General features: G+C 31.5%; 1 protein-coding gene across 1 annotated transcript in view; it reads right to left on the reverse strand.

The window, feature by feature from the left end:
• Positions 1 to 9,108: 9,108 nt before the first annotated feature.
• Positions 9,109 to 18,652, reverse strand: part of LOC111055039 (solute carrier organic anion transporter family member 74D) — a 53,744-nt gene continuing 44,200 nt past the window's right edge. Inside the window, exons 9-13 of the mRNA XM_039419634.1 lie at positions 17,334 to 17,481; positions 14,819 to 15,051; positions 12,580 to 12,683; positions 11,454 to 11,555; positions 9,109 to 9,489 (exon numbers count right to left, since the gene is read on the reverse strand). Coding sequence (XP_039275568.1) covers positions 9,380 to 9,489; positions 11,454 to 11,555; positions 12,580 to 12,683; positions 14,819 to 15,051; positions 17,334 to 17,481 — 697 coding nt within the window. The 3' untranslated portion in view covers positions 9,109 to 9,379. The remainder of the gene's footprint in view (positions 9,490 to 11,453; positions 11,556 to 12,579; positions 12,684 to 14,818; positions 15,052 to 17,333; positions 17,482 to 18,652) is intronic.

Here is an 18,652-nt window from a genome sequence, read left to right on the forward strand (position 1 = left end):
ATTTATTTATTTATTTATTTATTTATTTATTCATTTATTTATTTATTTATTTATTTATTTATTCATATGCAAATACAATTCAGGTAAAAACAACAGGCATTTGCCCAAAACTGTTTCAAACCTTAATTTAGAATACACAGTCTAAAGGTTATGCTACTTACGTAACTTAAATGATAATATTATTCAATATGTTGTGTTATATACGATCAACATTATACATTGCCATGTTGTATTATTTGTTTTATAATAATTAACTTATAGTTACACTGGTAATACAAATAAAACAATAAGTTGCATATTGAAAATAATGTATTCACCTTTAATGTCAACTCATAACAACGACAATACATTGAACACATACACACACTAGATCAGCTCACACTGCCTGCTTGATCATTACATAACATTATCCAACACTTCCCCCTTTTTAATGTAGCATATATAGGTAACTAGCCATCAGGCTTGCTTTGCTCGCCATATCCGTCCAGCCAGGGGGCTCCGTCTGGACTGGATCGTCCAAAAATGAGATCAGCGGGCTCGCTTCACTCGCCTGCATTCTTCATTTGAGCATGCTTCGATTTTGAAAACGCTGATTTTGGGCGTATCTTTGATGAAATATTAAAGTCACCTCATCACAAAATTTTTATACCCCAGCTAAACCTCTGTACCAAATTCGAACCTTTTCTGTCTATTGCTTGATGAAAGATCTGAGAAAACGCAAAAAACGCTGGAAAAACGATAGTGAATGTTTTTGTGATTTTTCTGGCTTCAAATTTATCAAGTTTTTTAATATTTTTCAATTTATTAATGCATTTTCAAGTGTAATAATAATTTGTTTCATCTTTCTGATCAACCGAGATACAAAATTTTTAGTATAATGTTCATTACTATACAATTATTTCCAACATTTTATAACATGAGTTCAAAAGGCTGCTTTTTAAACGCAAAAAGTTTTATACCACGATTATTGGCACTTTATAAAGTATACCCACACAAATATTGTTAATCTGTGTTGTAATGTTCATTTTAAATTCATTCAGTGTAGCTTATAAGATTAACTTATTTTTTTAAACCCTTTCCTTTAGGTTAAGCCACAGGATGCGTTTGGTAAAACGGTTCATGAAGGTACACTTTTTGCTCTTGGCAAAACAACATGTTCACATTAACGGTAGCCTACTCAAAACAAAAATGCAGACCTGTGGTACCTGCACACCATAAATTACATAATATAAATTAGGTACTGATGATATTTTGCGGTAACTACACAACAATTATTATAAAAACCCTCCATTTTCATACATGTTAATATGAATGTGCGCGACTCAATGAACGCTCTGTATAGTATAACACATTGTAAAATTCTGTTTCAGAAGTTGTTGCTGCGTCTCTGGAGATTTCACCAGCAAGCTGTTTGAAACCAGGGTGTAAGAGTGGCTCTGGCAGGCTGGGACCAGAATGTAATTTATTAAAACTTCAAAAAATAAAAGAATTGACTAGAATTTATTTGTCACGTCTTATGAGATTGTAGTGGAATAAAAATGTATTTTCAAGTTGTATTCTACTGTTTTTTGCTCACCTTATTTCCATATTTTCTCAAATTTCACTGGGAATGCCTGCTCATAAAAGTTGTGTAACCACAATCAAATTTATCATGCAATTTATTCATTAAAACAACCTTGAACCAATAACAGATAAATAGCTTACACTTTGCTAGCATTCACTTCACTCCCTTTTATCATGATTATTTATAGAGATGATGTGGAACTCTCATCTATCTAATGAATCCTATCTATCTAATGGGAATCTCACACCTGATCTTATTAACTGCTAGTTCAGGGTTATTTAATGAATGGAATTGCATGAAAAATGTTATTGATGATACATAACTTGGATAGTACAGTGTATGGAAATGAATGTATCACACAAATAATACATGAATAAATTAATGTGTTTGTCAATAACTAGATGTATTAGGCAACATGTATAAATGAGTTACCTCAATTAAATGAGATATTTGTATGAATACATATAATAGATGAAATAGTGTGACATATTTACGTATCAATCAATACATAAATTAGATTTAGTTTTCAATACATAAAATAGATGTATAGGTCAATACATAAAATAGACATATTACTCAATACATCAAATTTATGTATTGGACAATATGTATATTTGACGTATTATTCAATACATAAAATAAATGTATAGGTCAATACATCAAATATATGTATTGGAATATATATACTATACGTATCAAGAATACGTATAGTATATGTATCAAGAAATACATGTAGTATACGTATAAAGAAATACGTATAGCATACGTATCAAGAAATATGTATAGTATACGTATCAAGAAATACGTATAGCATACATATCAAGAAATACATATAGTGTATGTATCAAGAAATACGTATATATACGTATCAAGAAATACGTATATTATACGTATCAAGAAATACGTATATATACGTATCAAGAAATACGTATAGTATACATGAAAAGTCGGGACATTTATACGTAAATGGGACGTATTCAATATCAATGTTATACGTATTATTTACTTTGATTGACATTGGCTAATACATAAATTTGACGTATTATTTACGTCTGTGTGCTGACTGGGATACTGTAGCCGAAACATGTTGTGAATAGAAAATTTTGAAAAGGGTACTTGAATTTCTATTTTTATTTACAGAATGAGCCAATTCATGTTCTAAGCCTCCATTCACATGTATTACGATAGGTATTTATTGAATAACAATAAATCAATAGCCAAATCAATAACATCAATTGAAAACCAAAAGTCTACATCAATAAACTGGATTTTCCAATAAATATGCCATTGTAACAAATCCAAGCAGAATTATTCATTATTGGAATAAGCAAGGAAATATATTTATTTATTTATAACAGAACAAAGAAGACTACAGACATTAAGCCCAAAACAGTCTTCACTACAATTTACAATCGTATTATGCAATTTACTAAAAAAATAAGAGATACAGTACATGCAATTTACAAATACATACGAAAAATATGAGGAAAGCATAAGCAATTGAAAGTAATCTAAGTATAAGTAATAAATACAGAATGAGGATAATAAGTTATGAGAAGAATACTTATAAAGAGCATAAAAACAGGTCAAGGGACAACATGTACCACTGTGGAAAGAAAATTAATAAAAACAGAGGAAAAATAATAAAAATGCGTTACAAATATTCAAGTAAAATAGTTGAGGAGTTTAAACTGTAGGTTTGATTTACTCTATAGATTAATTTTATTGTTACCATTATTACTATATTGATTTACTCTATTTAGCATCGAATTCTAGGCATGTGGTAAATGTCCCAAGGTATTTTGAATTTTTGTATAACAGTGCTAATAATAATAATATCGAGTGACCTGGCTGGCTCAGGTCTGGTTTCAGAGTTTTCAGGTCGCAACTGATCAATTTCAGGGCCTCTGACATGACCTAACGACTGCTTTTTAGGCAGCCGGGACCGACGGCTTAACGTGTCCATCCGAAACACGGGAGTGGCCCGAGATAAATAACAGTGCTGATTGGATTGATATGCGGCTGCAAAAAATGCTTTATGAATAGGAGATCATGTAGAACCTCTGTCAATAAATTTATTTAAATAAATAAAAACAAACATATATCGTCAAATTCTACAATTTTATTTGGTACAGGACCATGGTTTCGTAACCACTCAGGTCACAGGACAGTGACTCAGTTAAATTTTTAAATAAATGAAATATTGCAAAACATTTTGTTGAATCTTCCCAATTATTCTCTCATTTCAATAATAGCTTGAAGGTATTTTTCCTCTGCAAAAATAATTCGCTTTGCAATATTATTATTGAGGCTCTACTGATTAGATCGTCTTCAGCTCTATCTCTGTGAGGTCAAGAGACCTCATACCTACAAATCACGATATTCAAAAATTTTCACTTATTCAAGTGCAAGTGATATAGATATTTCGTCAATACGTGGGATCAGAAATAAATTGAGAAATAACACTCTAAATAATTTTTACAAAATGAAAACAGTGGTATTTCTCCATGAGAGCTCAAACATATATAATCAACAATTTAATAATCAGAGGAGATTCTATCAATTTAGTAGTACTGTCAAACCGGCTAACTTGGGACAGTTTAACCCCTTCCCTTCAATTCCAACTTACCAGCTGTCTGTGCAAATCATTCCGAGTTCTGGCGTTGTGGATTTGTTGGGAACACATCATCTATATAATAAGAGAGAGTAGGGTTGTGTTTGTTCGTGTGTTCGTTTGTTCGTTTGTTCGCATCAAAACATGTCAACTTGTGGATTACATACCGGAAAAACGGGAATGATTTAGATCTCCTAATTTTGAACATAGATTCTAAAAATATCAATCTCGTGCACCTGGAAGCCCAAATTTCATTTCTCCTTCTAGATTTTTCAGAATTAATGTTCAAACTTCATTAATAGTACATACGATTTCATAAAAAAATCACCAAATCATATGGTCGGAATTAAATTTTTTTATTATATTAAAGAACTGGATTATACACGTATACAGGTGTAAAGTAGTATAGGAAAATTATGTTTGACGCATTCAATTATGTTTTAATTGAAAGGTGGTCATATTATACATGATTCCTATACAGGATTTCCAGAGAAAAGATATGGTGAAAACCGCACATCGATATCTCAAACCTTTCAAAATTTATTCTCATTCATTTCCTTTGTTATAGTATAGAAGATAATAGATAAATGGATGATATATCCATCTATCTATCATCTTCTATTCTATAATAGTGGAAAGGACTGGCTTAAACACGTATACACACGTGTAGAGGATAGGGGAATTATGTTTGACGCATCATCACGTCTGAACTACTGGACTGATTTACTTGAAATGCTGCTTATGAATTCTTAATCAACCGAGGATTCTTATAGGCCTATTTTCAATTCTTCTGGATTTAATTACGCCAAGTTTTAAAATAGACCCTTGCGAAGCACGGGTACCTGCTAGTTAAGAATATTTAATAACATTTTGAACATTTAATTAACAGCTAAGATACTTTTTTAACAGTCATAACAATCTACTATCTCTGACCTAGAAATTGAGCCTTTAATAACTTCTATTGTGAACACTCAATTATTAGACACAATTATTTAATTATTTCACAGTTAAGTATTTTTATTTTGAATATGAAACATATTATTCAAAATCTTATGTCCCAAGTTAGCCTTCAACCACTCAATTGTCTCATCTCAGGCAAATCATATTGGTAGATCTTATTCCATGATTAACAATGGAGTTCAACAAATTTTAGAAATAAAATGAGAATTAAAACATCCTATTAATCAAAATTTCCTTGCCAAAAGCATTTAATCACTTGGATACTGGAGGAAAAACACTCAAATAATAAATTTTTATTAAATTGTGCCATAAATATAAAAAACTTTTACTCTCATCCAACGATGAAAATTGCAGTTCAAATTGAAAAAGTTGAGTTTTACTGTTAATAATATCAAGTTTTAAATAATCCGTATATATATGTGTGCATGTAATATTTTCCACGTGTAAAGTAACTTACTCATTCTTATGGCACTGCAGTATTCAATCCCATTTAGCTGCATCCAACTTCTCTTTGCAAGATAATTAAAGAACGGGTGATTAAGCACGAATTTGATTCTCACTATTGTTGAGAATATTTTCATAAGCGTTTCCACCAATCTAAGCTGCGTTTACACCAAAGTTATTAACAAAATGTAAATAACTTAATCCTTATAGATTCTATTAGATTGAACGGAGCTTGATAAACACATATGGTCATCATGTGTATGATAAGTTATATCCAATCTAATAGAATCTTAAAGAACGGGTGATTAAGCACGAATTTGATTCTCACTATAGTTGAGAATATTTTCATAAGCGTTTCCACCAATCTAAGCTGAGCTTACACCAAAGTTATTAACAAAATGTAAATAACTTTATCCTTATAGATTCTATTAGATTGAACGGAGCTTGATAAACACATATGGTCATCATGTGTATGATAAGTTATATCCAATCTAATAGAATCTTAAAGAACGGGTGATTAAGCACGAATTTGATTCTCACTATAGTTGAGAATATTTTCATAAGCGTTCCACCAATCTAAGCTGAGCTTACACCAAAGTTATTAACAAAATGTTAATAACTTAATCCTTATAGATTCTATTAGATTGAACGGAACTTGATAAACACATATGGTCATCATGTGTATGATAAGTTATATCCAATCTAATAGAATCTATAAGGATTAAGTTATTAACATTTTGTTAATAACATTGGTGTAAACGCAGCTTAGATTCAGAATGTAACTTGAGTACCGGTATTCGAAGTTATTCAAATTTGATTTTTTTTTAATTTCCAGGCACTCTAAATAGTGATACATAGATCGTAGTTTGGTAGATTAAATTATGATATTCTTCCACCATTCATCATTGTAGCAACTGAATTCTAACATTATTCAATAATTGTGGAGCTTGCAAGGGTTGATTCTTATTATTTATTATTTTACAAAGGCGACTGTCTAGAAATATTTAAAGCCTAGGTGATGATGATGGGATGAATGATAATACAATGAAGGTAGAGTTGTGAATGAATAAAAATTATAGGTTATGCTATCCACTTGAATTGATTTGAGTCCACTTTTCAGTCCAGAAAAAAATGAACTAGAAATTTTGAATTTGATTGGCAGTCTAATCGTGGAGATTGAACTCAGAAATATAGAGATGCAATATAGGAGATTTTAAATAGATTATCACAGGTAGTAGATTATATTAGTAAAGTGATAGTCAGGAGCTATCAAGCTTGAACAAGAAAAAACATTCTATCCTGCAACCTTGAACAAACCTGAAAAAACCTAATACATCAAATTCTAATAAACACAATGAATGAAAAAGACTAAGAAATTGTCAAAAAACCACTGATTTATTGATAATTAGAAAGATCGGTCTTTCTAATTATCAATAAATCAGTGGTTTTTTGACAATTTCTTAGTCTTTTTCATTCAATATGAATAATTACCGCAATATCAACTTCTCAACTACACAAAAAATAAACACAATGGACTGTCGTCGAATTTATTTGAGGAATCTCTTATCTGTAAGGCGTTGAGACGAGTTGAATTATAACTCAGAATCTTTCTATCCTTTTAGAACTCGGAATTCTAGAAAAAAATTCATCCTTGACCAGAGATTGATTGTTTGTCATCAAACCTAAACACTCTTCAGAACAAACCGCAAAACAATTACTATGCATTCATCATTAGTCTCCGATTTATTTATCATATTCATGAACTAGGAACCAAAGCTGGTAGTTAAGTATTGTTCGTTAGTTCCTAAACCATAAGTTACAAGTCATCTACATTATCCAAGCCAATCTATTATACTGACTCCTATAGAATATACAGTAGACTTCTATAGACAGCTATGGCGAGTCTCACTGCAGATTGTCAGCATTGATTGGATAGGACACCTCTATTTTTTTATTACAATGGATGCTATCAAGATGGTAGGTAGATAGTTATTGAAAATCACTGCAGACAATTTGCAGGTTCCTCGACGAATGTTAAATTTCCATTTTCAACACTCAGTGTTTTTAAGTGGTTCTTGTGGCTGTAATGATGTTTTTTTCTGATTGAACTGAGAAAGATTTAACTAGGAAAAATGCTAAAGTTAATTTGAATGATGTATGATGATTGATGATGTTTATTCATTATAGGGATTCTATCATGTAGGATTGTTGAGCTTGGATTGTAATATGTTTTTCCTACAGTTACCTTGAAAAGTGGCCATTCCTGCACTGATTACAGAACGCAAAGAATAACTTTTCCGCTCTAGTGTGGGAAAAATTTTTTCTGCACTCCAGATTTGCAACATGGTAACGCAAAATAGTTAGTAGGTTATATGGAGCACCAGTGCAGCAAAATCAAAATGAAGTTGGTAACAGTGACTGTGGTATAGTGAGGTCCACGTTATAATAATATTGAGGACACCGAGTTCGTTGTCCACCACATCAGTGACAGCCGCCCCTTCATTCAAACACTACTACATTATTCTATTTGACGATAAATTAAGGTTTTTATTAATAACAACATCACACACACACAAACATTTGATAAATTTCAGGCAATTTTACCCATAATTACCCACTTTCCATATTCAATGGTAACTGTAGGAAAAATTTAATGTGAAATACGTGCGCAAAGTTCCTCTGCTGCGCTCAAGAAACCATTCCGCTTCCGTTTCTTTCGGTGCAGCAAACTGTCACTTTGCGCACTAGTTGCACAAATAACTATTGACATATCTTCTTAAAATAATATTGAATGAAATCAGGGCTACTCATTTTTATTTATAAAAAAGAATAATAGTACGGTACGGTACCCTGTTTTTGAAAATAATAAAATAATAGATTGAGAGTTCAAATTTTAACAACTGGTTTCAGTGTTCACACCATCTTCAGGTTTATATTTCAAATAAACGTTTTACTAATAGTTTATAACATGTATATAAGAAGCATGATATCATAACCTTAACTTTTGGAAAACATTAACATTTCATCAAAATCTTTGGAGAGAAATAGTACAGGCTCAGCCTAGTTTTTTCTCCAATGTCATAATTGTATTATGATTATAGTGTTTTATACAATAAATGAATAAATCTTGTAATTCAATAGATGAGAAAATTTTTAGATTTGTTTGAAATTGAAATTTTTTTCGTGTTAAATTTCTTCAGCTGTAATTCTTGAAAGAAGAATAAAATCTATCTTCCTTAGAATTTAAAGCAATCTGTTTATCTTTAGTTGTGGCTTAAGCTGGGTTTACACCAGAGTTATACAAAATGTTAATAACTTAATCCTTATAGATTCTATTAAATTGAACGGAACTTGACAAACACATAAGTTATGTTCATCATGTGTATGATAAGTTATGTTCAATCTAATAGAATCTATAAGGATTGAGTTATTAACATTCTGTTTATTGTTGGTGTAAACGCAGCTTCAGCCACCCAATTAACTAATGATTTTGTAGAATTCAGGATTAAATGGAGTGTCACACATCTTTGATAAATTAAATATATTTCATTACATATTGCAAACATTTTTCAAATCGGATCACACATATCCAAAGTGCCGTATGGTCTAATGTTAGATAATAAAACGATTATAACTATACACGATTTGATCATAAAACGATCAATCACTTAAAATTATCACTCATCACACAGAGTTGTTGTCATATCGCTTGTGAGGTAGCACACACAAGAGAAAGTTTCTTAAAATAAGATAGTTCTTGTACTATTGATGTTTATTTGAACTGCCTCGGATTTCTGTCACGTCTTGGCTTCAGGTTTTTGTTCAGCGTTGGCTTCTGTGTAGAGATCCAAATCTTTACCAAGATAGCAGACGACTCCATCAAGAACTGCTCCAATGAATGTCAATGCTGTGAATAAAATGAAATATTTTTGAGATAGTGTATGAATTATAGAGACAAATACATTTTTCAGGAAGGACGGCTTGAAATTGAAATGTTCAGAATTAAATTCTTGGTTGGTAACCTTGCCAATGAATATTATATTTTAGTGTTTATTTTTGGAGATAGTGTTTAAATCACAGAGACAAATGAATTTTTTAGAAAGGACTGTTTTTAATAGAAATTTTCAGAATTAAATTCTTGGTTGGGAACATTGGCAATGAATATTATATTTTTGTGTTTATTTTTGTGTTTATTTTTGGAGATATAGTGTTTAAATCACAGAGACAAATGAATTTTTTAGAAAGGACTGTTTTTAATAGAAATTTTCAGAATTAAATTCTTGGTTGGGAACCTTGCCAATGAATATTATAACTTTGTGTTTATTTTCGCAGTAGAATTACAGGAAACCTACTAGTTACATGAATTTAAAAACCTAAATCATGAAAATAATTGAGCTACAGTAAGGAAATATCAAGATCACATTAGTTCTGTGCTCTAGATTTAGTGGCCCTATATTTATTACCATACTTTTCCAGTGAAGACTAAATAACTAACAATAACAACAATAATCACGACATTGATCGTCCGTTCGTATTTTAATATGTGGATATTTCCTATTTTAGTGATAATAATTTGAAATATTTCTTTTATGTTTGGTTTTGAAGCATCTAAATTTAAAATTCACTTTGTGAAAATAATTAAAGACTGAAAATTTTGTGAAGTGAACAAATACAAGACGTACAGTAGGTATCCTATTTTGGACTAATGTGTAACCTTAGCCTATATAAATTTGGGAGAGGAATAGCACAAGGTTACCTTATTATTTTTTCTATTCCTATCATTTTGATGATGTACTTATTGTAAGAATTAATGAAATAAATGAAATAAAGCTTAAAAAACGAAGTCGTCAATCACAAAATTTATACTCTACTCTATAGTCTACTCTAATTTTAATATTCTATGTGATTTTGAGAAGCAGTCTTTACCATAGGTACATACCAAAAAATCCACAGAATTATTTATTCTATTAAATTTTATGTTAGTAAATTATGATTGATTATAGAAACTAGTCGTGTTTCATATAAAGACTATGTGAAACCTTATATAAATTTGGGAGAGGATTGCACAAGGTTACTTTATTTTTTCTCTTCCTATCATCTTGAAGATGTACGTATTGTAAGAATTAATGAAATCAATGAAATGAAGCTTGAAAAACGAAGTCGTCAATCAGAAAATTCATACTCTATAGTCTACTCTAATTTTAATATCCTCTGTGATTTTGAGAAGCAGTCTTCACCATAGGTACATACCAAAAAATCCATAGAATTATTTATTCTATTAAATTTAATGTTAGTGAATTGTGATTAATTATTATAGAAACTAGTCGTGTTTCATATAAAACAAGATAAAAAGGACTAGTGATTTTCTATGATAATTATAAAGATCCAAGTAGCCCTATTTGAATAATTAGGTTGATTAAATTGTGATATGCTTCCACCATCCATCATTGTAACAACTGAATTCTAACATTTAATTTTTTTGGAGCTTGAAAATGCATCATCCAATGTAAGCTTAATGCTAAATTCACTGCTCCATAGTGTTTTTCTAATCTTGAAGAAAATAAAGAACCTCAAACTTTTTTAGTGATTGAAATTCTCTAAAATTTTTAGTGATTGAATTTCTCACATATCAAATATGATTTAAGTTACAATTAATAAAAATATTAAGATAGCCCTACACAGGAACCCTTATTTTTAGTGGAGGCCTGTAAATAGATTACACATAGAACTATAAAGAGTATTAATAGTCCTACAGTAATACAGCAATTTGTTGGATTAGACATATACTGTTCTCGAATCCATCATTGAATATACTTGTTTCAAAAAATGACAATTTTCTATCTATAAATGTATACTTTGAATATCTCTTACCTGCAGCTGTGATATTGACTCTAAATCTAAAATCTTCCCTGTTGTACAACCAACAGTTGCCTCTCTCTCCACAGGTTTCATCCCATATAGTGCACGTTGAATCTGGAAATAAGAAAAGGTAGATTATCAGAAGTATAGATCACAGATAGATAGATAGATAGATGGGAAATAGATTTAACGAAATAATATAATATAGAGAGAATCTATTGCGAATGATGCCTATGAGAAATATGATTGACTTTAGAAGTAGCCACGCCCCCTCTGCCTTTCTTGCACATGCAACAGGTGGTTTTGTGAAAACAGATTTTTGATTTTAGCTTTGTCCACCTGGACCTTATTCTACTCTTGTATGATGGGATACTTTATACTTTATGTCTAGAATACCAGAGATATCTGTATTCTAGATAGCTTGCTTGATGCTAATCTAGCTCTATCTTTTGAGATGCTGACCATAACCAAAAATCATACCAGTTAAATTTTACAGGTGTTTTTATGAGAATCAGATATTTGTTTTTAGCCCCGCTTCCATTATGATTTTTTGCCTGTTCAAGTACACATAGGTTCAAAGATTACTCTTTATTGACCGAGCGAAGAGAGGTCTAAGATTCAAGTCGACGGTTTGGCATTACTCTCAATGTTTAAATGTTGCGCATTTACGGCGAAACGCGGTGATAGATTTTCATGAAACTTGACAGGTATGTTCCTTTTTTAATTGCGCGTCGACGTATATACAAGGCTTTTTAGAAATTTTGCATTTCAAGGATAATATAGAAGGAAAAAGGAGCCTCCTTCATACGCCAATATTAGAGTAAAAATCAGACTATAGAATTATTCATCATAAATCAGCTGACAAGTGATTACACAGATGTGTGGAGAAGCCAGTCTATTGCTGTATTTCCATAAGGTCTATAGTTTCAATCAGGTACTTGACGTGGATGAGAATACTGCGTGAGGTCCACTGTTCACAGAACTACTAGTGAATTCGCTCTAGATTTTACCCTTGAAAATCGTTATTCGATCTTGAAATTTATCCTATTCTAGATCAACACTTTAACAATATTTATCAATTCAATGAAAAATTTCAGGTTCATCATTCCGATTTGTAATTGAAAATTATGGTACTCACCTATGATGTAGCCATACAAAATGGGTCCAGGAATGAATGCCAGTAAGCTGATAAGTAGAAGTGATAAGCCTTGAGCAAAGGATTTATCCAACTCATCGACACATCTGTAAATTTAGATTTCAAATAAATGACAGGCTTCGAAACTGTGATACAGTAAAGTTTTTGAGTCGACCCCATTACATTACCTCAAGCAATAAACGCTCATTGAAAATAAATTGAAATTTAATTGAAAAATTCGTTATGAGGCGGAGTTAGGACTTTAAAATCCTCTCTACCACTCAGCCTTAATTCATTCAAATGTACAAGATCCTTTTCAAATTTCAAAGAAGAAAGGTGTATCAAAATAACTTTATTTTTGGAAATGAATTATTCATGATTCAAGTTCTCCAATAATTTATATTATTCAATTCAGTACATGATATGAGAGTGGCTGTTATTTTAGGGTACGAATTCATGTTTTAGGCTTGAATGGATAATATAAACCAATAGAATACCTACTATGAATGCTATTGTACTGCCTCTTTCAAGGAACTTCAATAGTTATTAGATAATAAATTCATATTATCTTACAGAATGTAAATAAGCGTATTGTAATAATTGAAGTAGAAGACGATAATTCAGCTTGAAGTAAGATGACGATGATTATAATTCAACTCAAATTTGGTTAACAAGAAATCAAAGTGTAGAGTTCTTCCAAGCCAAAATGTATTTCAAATTAGCTTGAAGAATGGAATGATTCAACATACAGTAGGCCTATATATACAGATACTTTCATCTAGAACCAGGAATATTACAGATTAATTTATTCTTGTTGATAATGGTGGAGCATTTTGAATTGAATATCACCTTTTTTTATAAGGGGTAAATGGTGCTTGCTATAAATAAATTTTAGCTCCTACAGCATGTGCTTGTCTTGATAAATTTTGATACTATATGCATCTATATATATAAAAGCGAAATGGCACTCACTGACTGACTGACTGACTGACTGACTCACTCACTCACTCACTCACTCACTCACTCACTCACTCGCATAACTAAAAATCTACCGGACCAAAAACGTTCAAATTTGGTAGGTATGTTCAGTTGGCCCTTTAGAGGCGCACTAAGAAATCTTTTGGCAATATTTTAACTCTAAGGGTTGTTCTTAAGGGTTTAAAGTTCGTCTTTTAACATGTATATTCTTCTTCTCCCAATCGCTTAATTATAATTGAAATTTCCATATCATATGTTACTATATAACTATAATCTAGATAGAGTACCTCTTCGAAACAGTTGTTAACTGGCAACTAAATTAATAATTTTGTCAGGTTGGCATTAAGTTGAGTTGACTTTGTTAGGTTGGCATCAAGTTGAAGATTTAAATACATTTATCGCGGAAAAATTGATTGGGCACTGCTACTTCAATCCTGGGAATATTATATTACTAGCCGTTAGGCTCGCTTCGCTCGCCATATCCGTTTAGCCAGACGTTTAGTCTGGACCTCCGACTGGATTGTCCTAACATATGATAAAAATGCTCAAATGAAAAATGCAGGCGAGCGAAGCGAGCCTGCTGATCTCATTCTTGGACGATCCAGTCGGGTGTCCAGGGGGCGAAGCCCCCTGGCTAGACGGATATGGCGAGCGAAGCGAGCCTGACGGCTAGTGATCTAATAACAACGAGAATAGAAAAAAGTTTTTCACATTCAATAACAGAAAGTTACTCAAATAAAAAATAAAAAACTGAAAAGAAATTTGCAACTTTTGGCAGATATTCCATTCTACTAGAAATCTATTATAATAAAATCAAGTTTTATTCAATGACAACATCTACATAACAAATTTCATTATACAAGTGATATTACATATAATTGAATACAATATTGTCTGAGAAAATTCTTGTCTAGTTAATCAAGGCTCCATTTTGATTAATTTCTGTATACACTCATGCCAGTACGTTGCACAAAAAAGCCAGTTAAATTTTTATCGTGATCAAATTTCTTGTAAATAAATCAGAGAAGCACTCTCTTCAAATAAGTCGAATTCAATCACGATTAAAGCTCAACAGGTTTTTGTGCAACCGGGCCTCACTCTATGTTCGATAACGCATAATCTCATCTTGAACTGTCATTTTAGCTCGAATGGGAGGAGTCCATGTTATTTGATAGGATTTCTGCCAGTTTGAAATGAATAAATAAATAAATTAAATTCAAATAAATTTAATAAATTAAATATTTTTAATAAATTAAATTCTCACCTGTAATTGACTAGAATGTTGCCAATCCTACCAGAGCTTCCCAGAAAGTGCATAATGCAAGTTATCGAAATGAAAATGACAAAACTTTTGTAGCAGTCATTATTGCACGGCCCGTTTTCCAGCGTGATGGTGGGGTCAACATTGCCGTGATAGACGTTGTTATCATTCACGTCTTTTTTCATCCCGTCAAATTCGAAGATTTCCTCATTGATGCAGCTACAGTTTCTGTATGTCTGAGAATAAAATATGTAATTGGAAAAAATTAGAATAGTTTTTAGATAGTGTCTCAATAGCTGAGATAAAGATAACATGAGGTGAGAGCAAGAAATATATAACATATAAGCACAGCCAAGGCTTCATGAGCAGTTTGGAATTGTAAAAGCCTGAGGCTAAACTTAAGCCAACATTTTGATTTATACTATAAAATATCGGGGCACCGAGCTTCGCTCGTTATTTATCTAATGACTTTTGATAAACCGAACACAATTCTTTAAAATGATTGGGGAAGTACTAAAAGGCAAAGCCCAAAACTGTTTCTTTCCCGAATTACACTATACACTATAAATAGTCCAGAAAGTACAGTAGGTTATGTTCCATACACTTGAATTCAGGTTCAATGTTTTGTTCAAACATTTGAAAACAAAAAAATTATAATTTAGATTATATACAAACCAAAGTGAATAACAAAATAACACTCACTAATCACTTAAAATTGTCAAATAATGATCAACTTTGAAAATTATGATAAATACTCCAGTCTAGGAGGATTATCATGTCATGTCAACAAATCAGATTATGTTGATCAAATCGATTAAAAATTGTCTAGCTAGATAAAATTTCTCGCTGATTGATTATGATTACACAGCTGGAAATAATTCTGTCTCTCTCCCACACAGGCACACGCATCTTCTGTTATCGAGAGACGACGAAATTATCATCTGTTTCCCAAGGATGAATTATCCTTTTAATGTTGTTCAGCGAGTTTACCAAAGAATGAGACATTGTGCAATCGAATCTTTATATCATAACCCTACTATGTTCCAAATTTCGTGAAAATTGTTAGAGCAGTTTTCGAGATCCGTAAAACATAAATAACCAGATATAAAAATAGCCAGTTATAAAAATAACCAGATATATACAGAAATTGCTATAATAGGATAAATCATAATGTTGGTATCATATTAAAAGAGTATTATGTTTGTTGTAAGGTATACATTTTTAAATCTGAACGTTTATCAGGCGGCCTGAGCTAAAAATGTGAACTTCTCATCCCAGTGTTACTTATGAGTAGCACTCGACATAAAATTGGCTACCATATACAATTTTAAAATATCATATATAATACCCATTTTTCATCATCATATTTTGTCCAGATACATAATATCTTGAGCATTTATATTCTCAATACTTATCCAATCCTCAGAAATGATATGAAAGGCTAAAATATAGTCAATACTCATCCAATTCTTAGGAATGATATGAATGAAAGGCTGAATCACCGAGGAAAGAACCTTATTCTTTTCTTCTGTGGCTGAATATAGGTACTCAATATTCATCCAACTCTAAAAAAGATATAAAATGCTAACTGCTTATTTAAGTGAGAATCGATTCTCACTTATTCATCCTCCTGGTACACACATACACTACTTTTCAAATGAATAGTTCTAGATTAGTCCATTTTGGCTGTTTTCACAGCAGTAAAAGGAACCTATCGATTTATTATTATTATTCATTTACATTACCAATGCACAAATCAATAAATAAATGATTAGAAAAGGACCAACAGGCCTAGCCCAAAACTGTTCCCTTTCCAAATTTTGATTTGATCCTGTTATTGATTGTTCTTCCTAGAAACTAAAATCATCACTGTGTATCTACGATTTATAATTTATTTATTTTTCACTTAGATTAAAAAGCACCAGCCAATTCCAACTCATTCTCACACTTTTATTTTTCGTATGAGATAAATAAATTTGAAAAAAAAACAAAGTGTAATATATTATCTGTTAGACTACTGTTGAATAATGTGACAAATCTTACGATTTTTCATATTTATTTAATTCTCCATTTGTAAAAACAACTTGTCATTTTATTATCTTATCAAAAGTGATGAAGAAATTTGAAAAAAAAAACAAAGTGTAATATCTGTTAGACTACTGCTGAATAATGTGACAAATCTTACGAATTTTCATATTTATTTAATTCTCCATTTGTAAAAACAACTTGTCATTTTATTATCTTATCAAACAGAATAGAGTGTCAAATAGAAATGCCTTTTTATTAATTTGAAAAACAAGGTCTACTACTCTCGGATACTGTCGAGAACAGCTCGTATATTTTCTTGTGAGGGGGATGCTTCAAGGCTTGTGCGTGGGTAATGAGATGGATGATGATGAGAGATGAGTTCTGTTACTGTTGAACCTTTAAAATCTGAAGATATTATCTAATTATTATATTATTGATTTGTAAAAAACAGTTATTATTCACTACTAAGCAGAGCAGAGTGATAACTTACCAACTTTTTGTGTTCATTGTTCTCAGCTAACGTACACCCTGCGTGACAAGCGCTGTAGAATGTGGTGCCCTGCTCCGGGAGGCACACCGGACTGTACTTGACTCCTTCACAGCCGCAATTCCTGTTGCACTCGTTTATGATTTGTATCCTGTAATTCGCATGATTTAAAATAGTATACACCGTACTAATTGTAGAATAGAGCCTTGAATACTTATAAATGTATTCTTGATGTTGCTTTCCATGACGAAACACTATATAATAACTCTGTTGTAGTTCAGACAGTGTGTTACTTGTAAATATTTTGAAAAAAAAACACTCTCTTTTCTTGGAGTATTGAGGAATGCATTTCACTCCTGAAGAAGAGCTTCATCAGCCTGACACCAGGGGCGCTTGCTCTTATGGGTTGGACTGTGTGGCCAAAATGTGGGAAAATATTACATTTGATTTGAAGTTAAGTTGATCATTTAATAAGTTAGATTTGTAATTTTTGAGGTGTTTAAAAATTTTGTATTGTTCTAGTGTGTTAAATCTCTGGCTTCTTTGAAGAATGTGTAGGATTTCAGTATCTGTTTGTATGTTTTTGTGAGTGTGTCCTGTGGCTATTAAATGTTCTGCATGATGTGGATTCTGAATTTGAAATTCAAAAATTTCCTCCCGTATTACTGCACTCTACTCCTTCCGTATTCCACACTCCTTCGTATTCAGGGGTAGCTAGTTTAAAGAAAAAGTGAGTGTAATAATTTGATTGTATGGTGAGATATGTTGTGGTAATTCGCCATATTTGAATTTCAAATTCAGAATCCACATATGCAGAACATTTAATAGCCACAGGACACACTCACAAAAAACATACAAACCGATATTGAAATCCTACACATTCTTCAAAAAAGCCAGAGACTTAACATACTAGAACAATACAAAATTTTCAAACACCTAAAAAATGGCAAATCCAATTTAATAAATGATCAGATAAACTTCAAATCAAATGTAATATTTTCCCACATTTTGGCCACACAGTCCAACCCATAAGAGCAAGCGCCCCTGGTGTCAGGCTGATGAAGCTCCTCTTCAGGAGTGAAATGCATTCCTCAATACTCCAACAAAAGTAAGTGTTTTTTCAAATATTTTTTAATATAGTAGCTTCGTCTATATTGAAAACGAATTTTTCCGAGAAATAAACCACTCAAACCCATAGAGGAAAGATGGACTGGCAAATATCTTCATGATAGATGGATTCTCATAATGTAGACTTAATTCTGAAAATTTTGTAGAAATATAGAAGACATAAGTTAACCTCATTTCGGACTTTTAATGTTATT

This window comes from Nilaparvata lugens, chromosome 1 (assembly GCF_014356525.2).
Source record: "Nilaparvata lugens isolate BPH chromosome 1, ASM1435652v1, whole genome shotgun sequence".
NCBI lineage: Eukaryota > Metazoa > Arthropoda > Insecta > Hemiptera > Delphacidae > Nilaparvata > Nilaparvata lugens.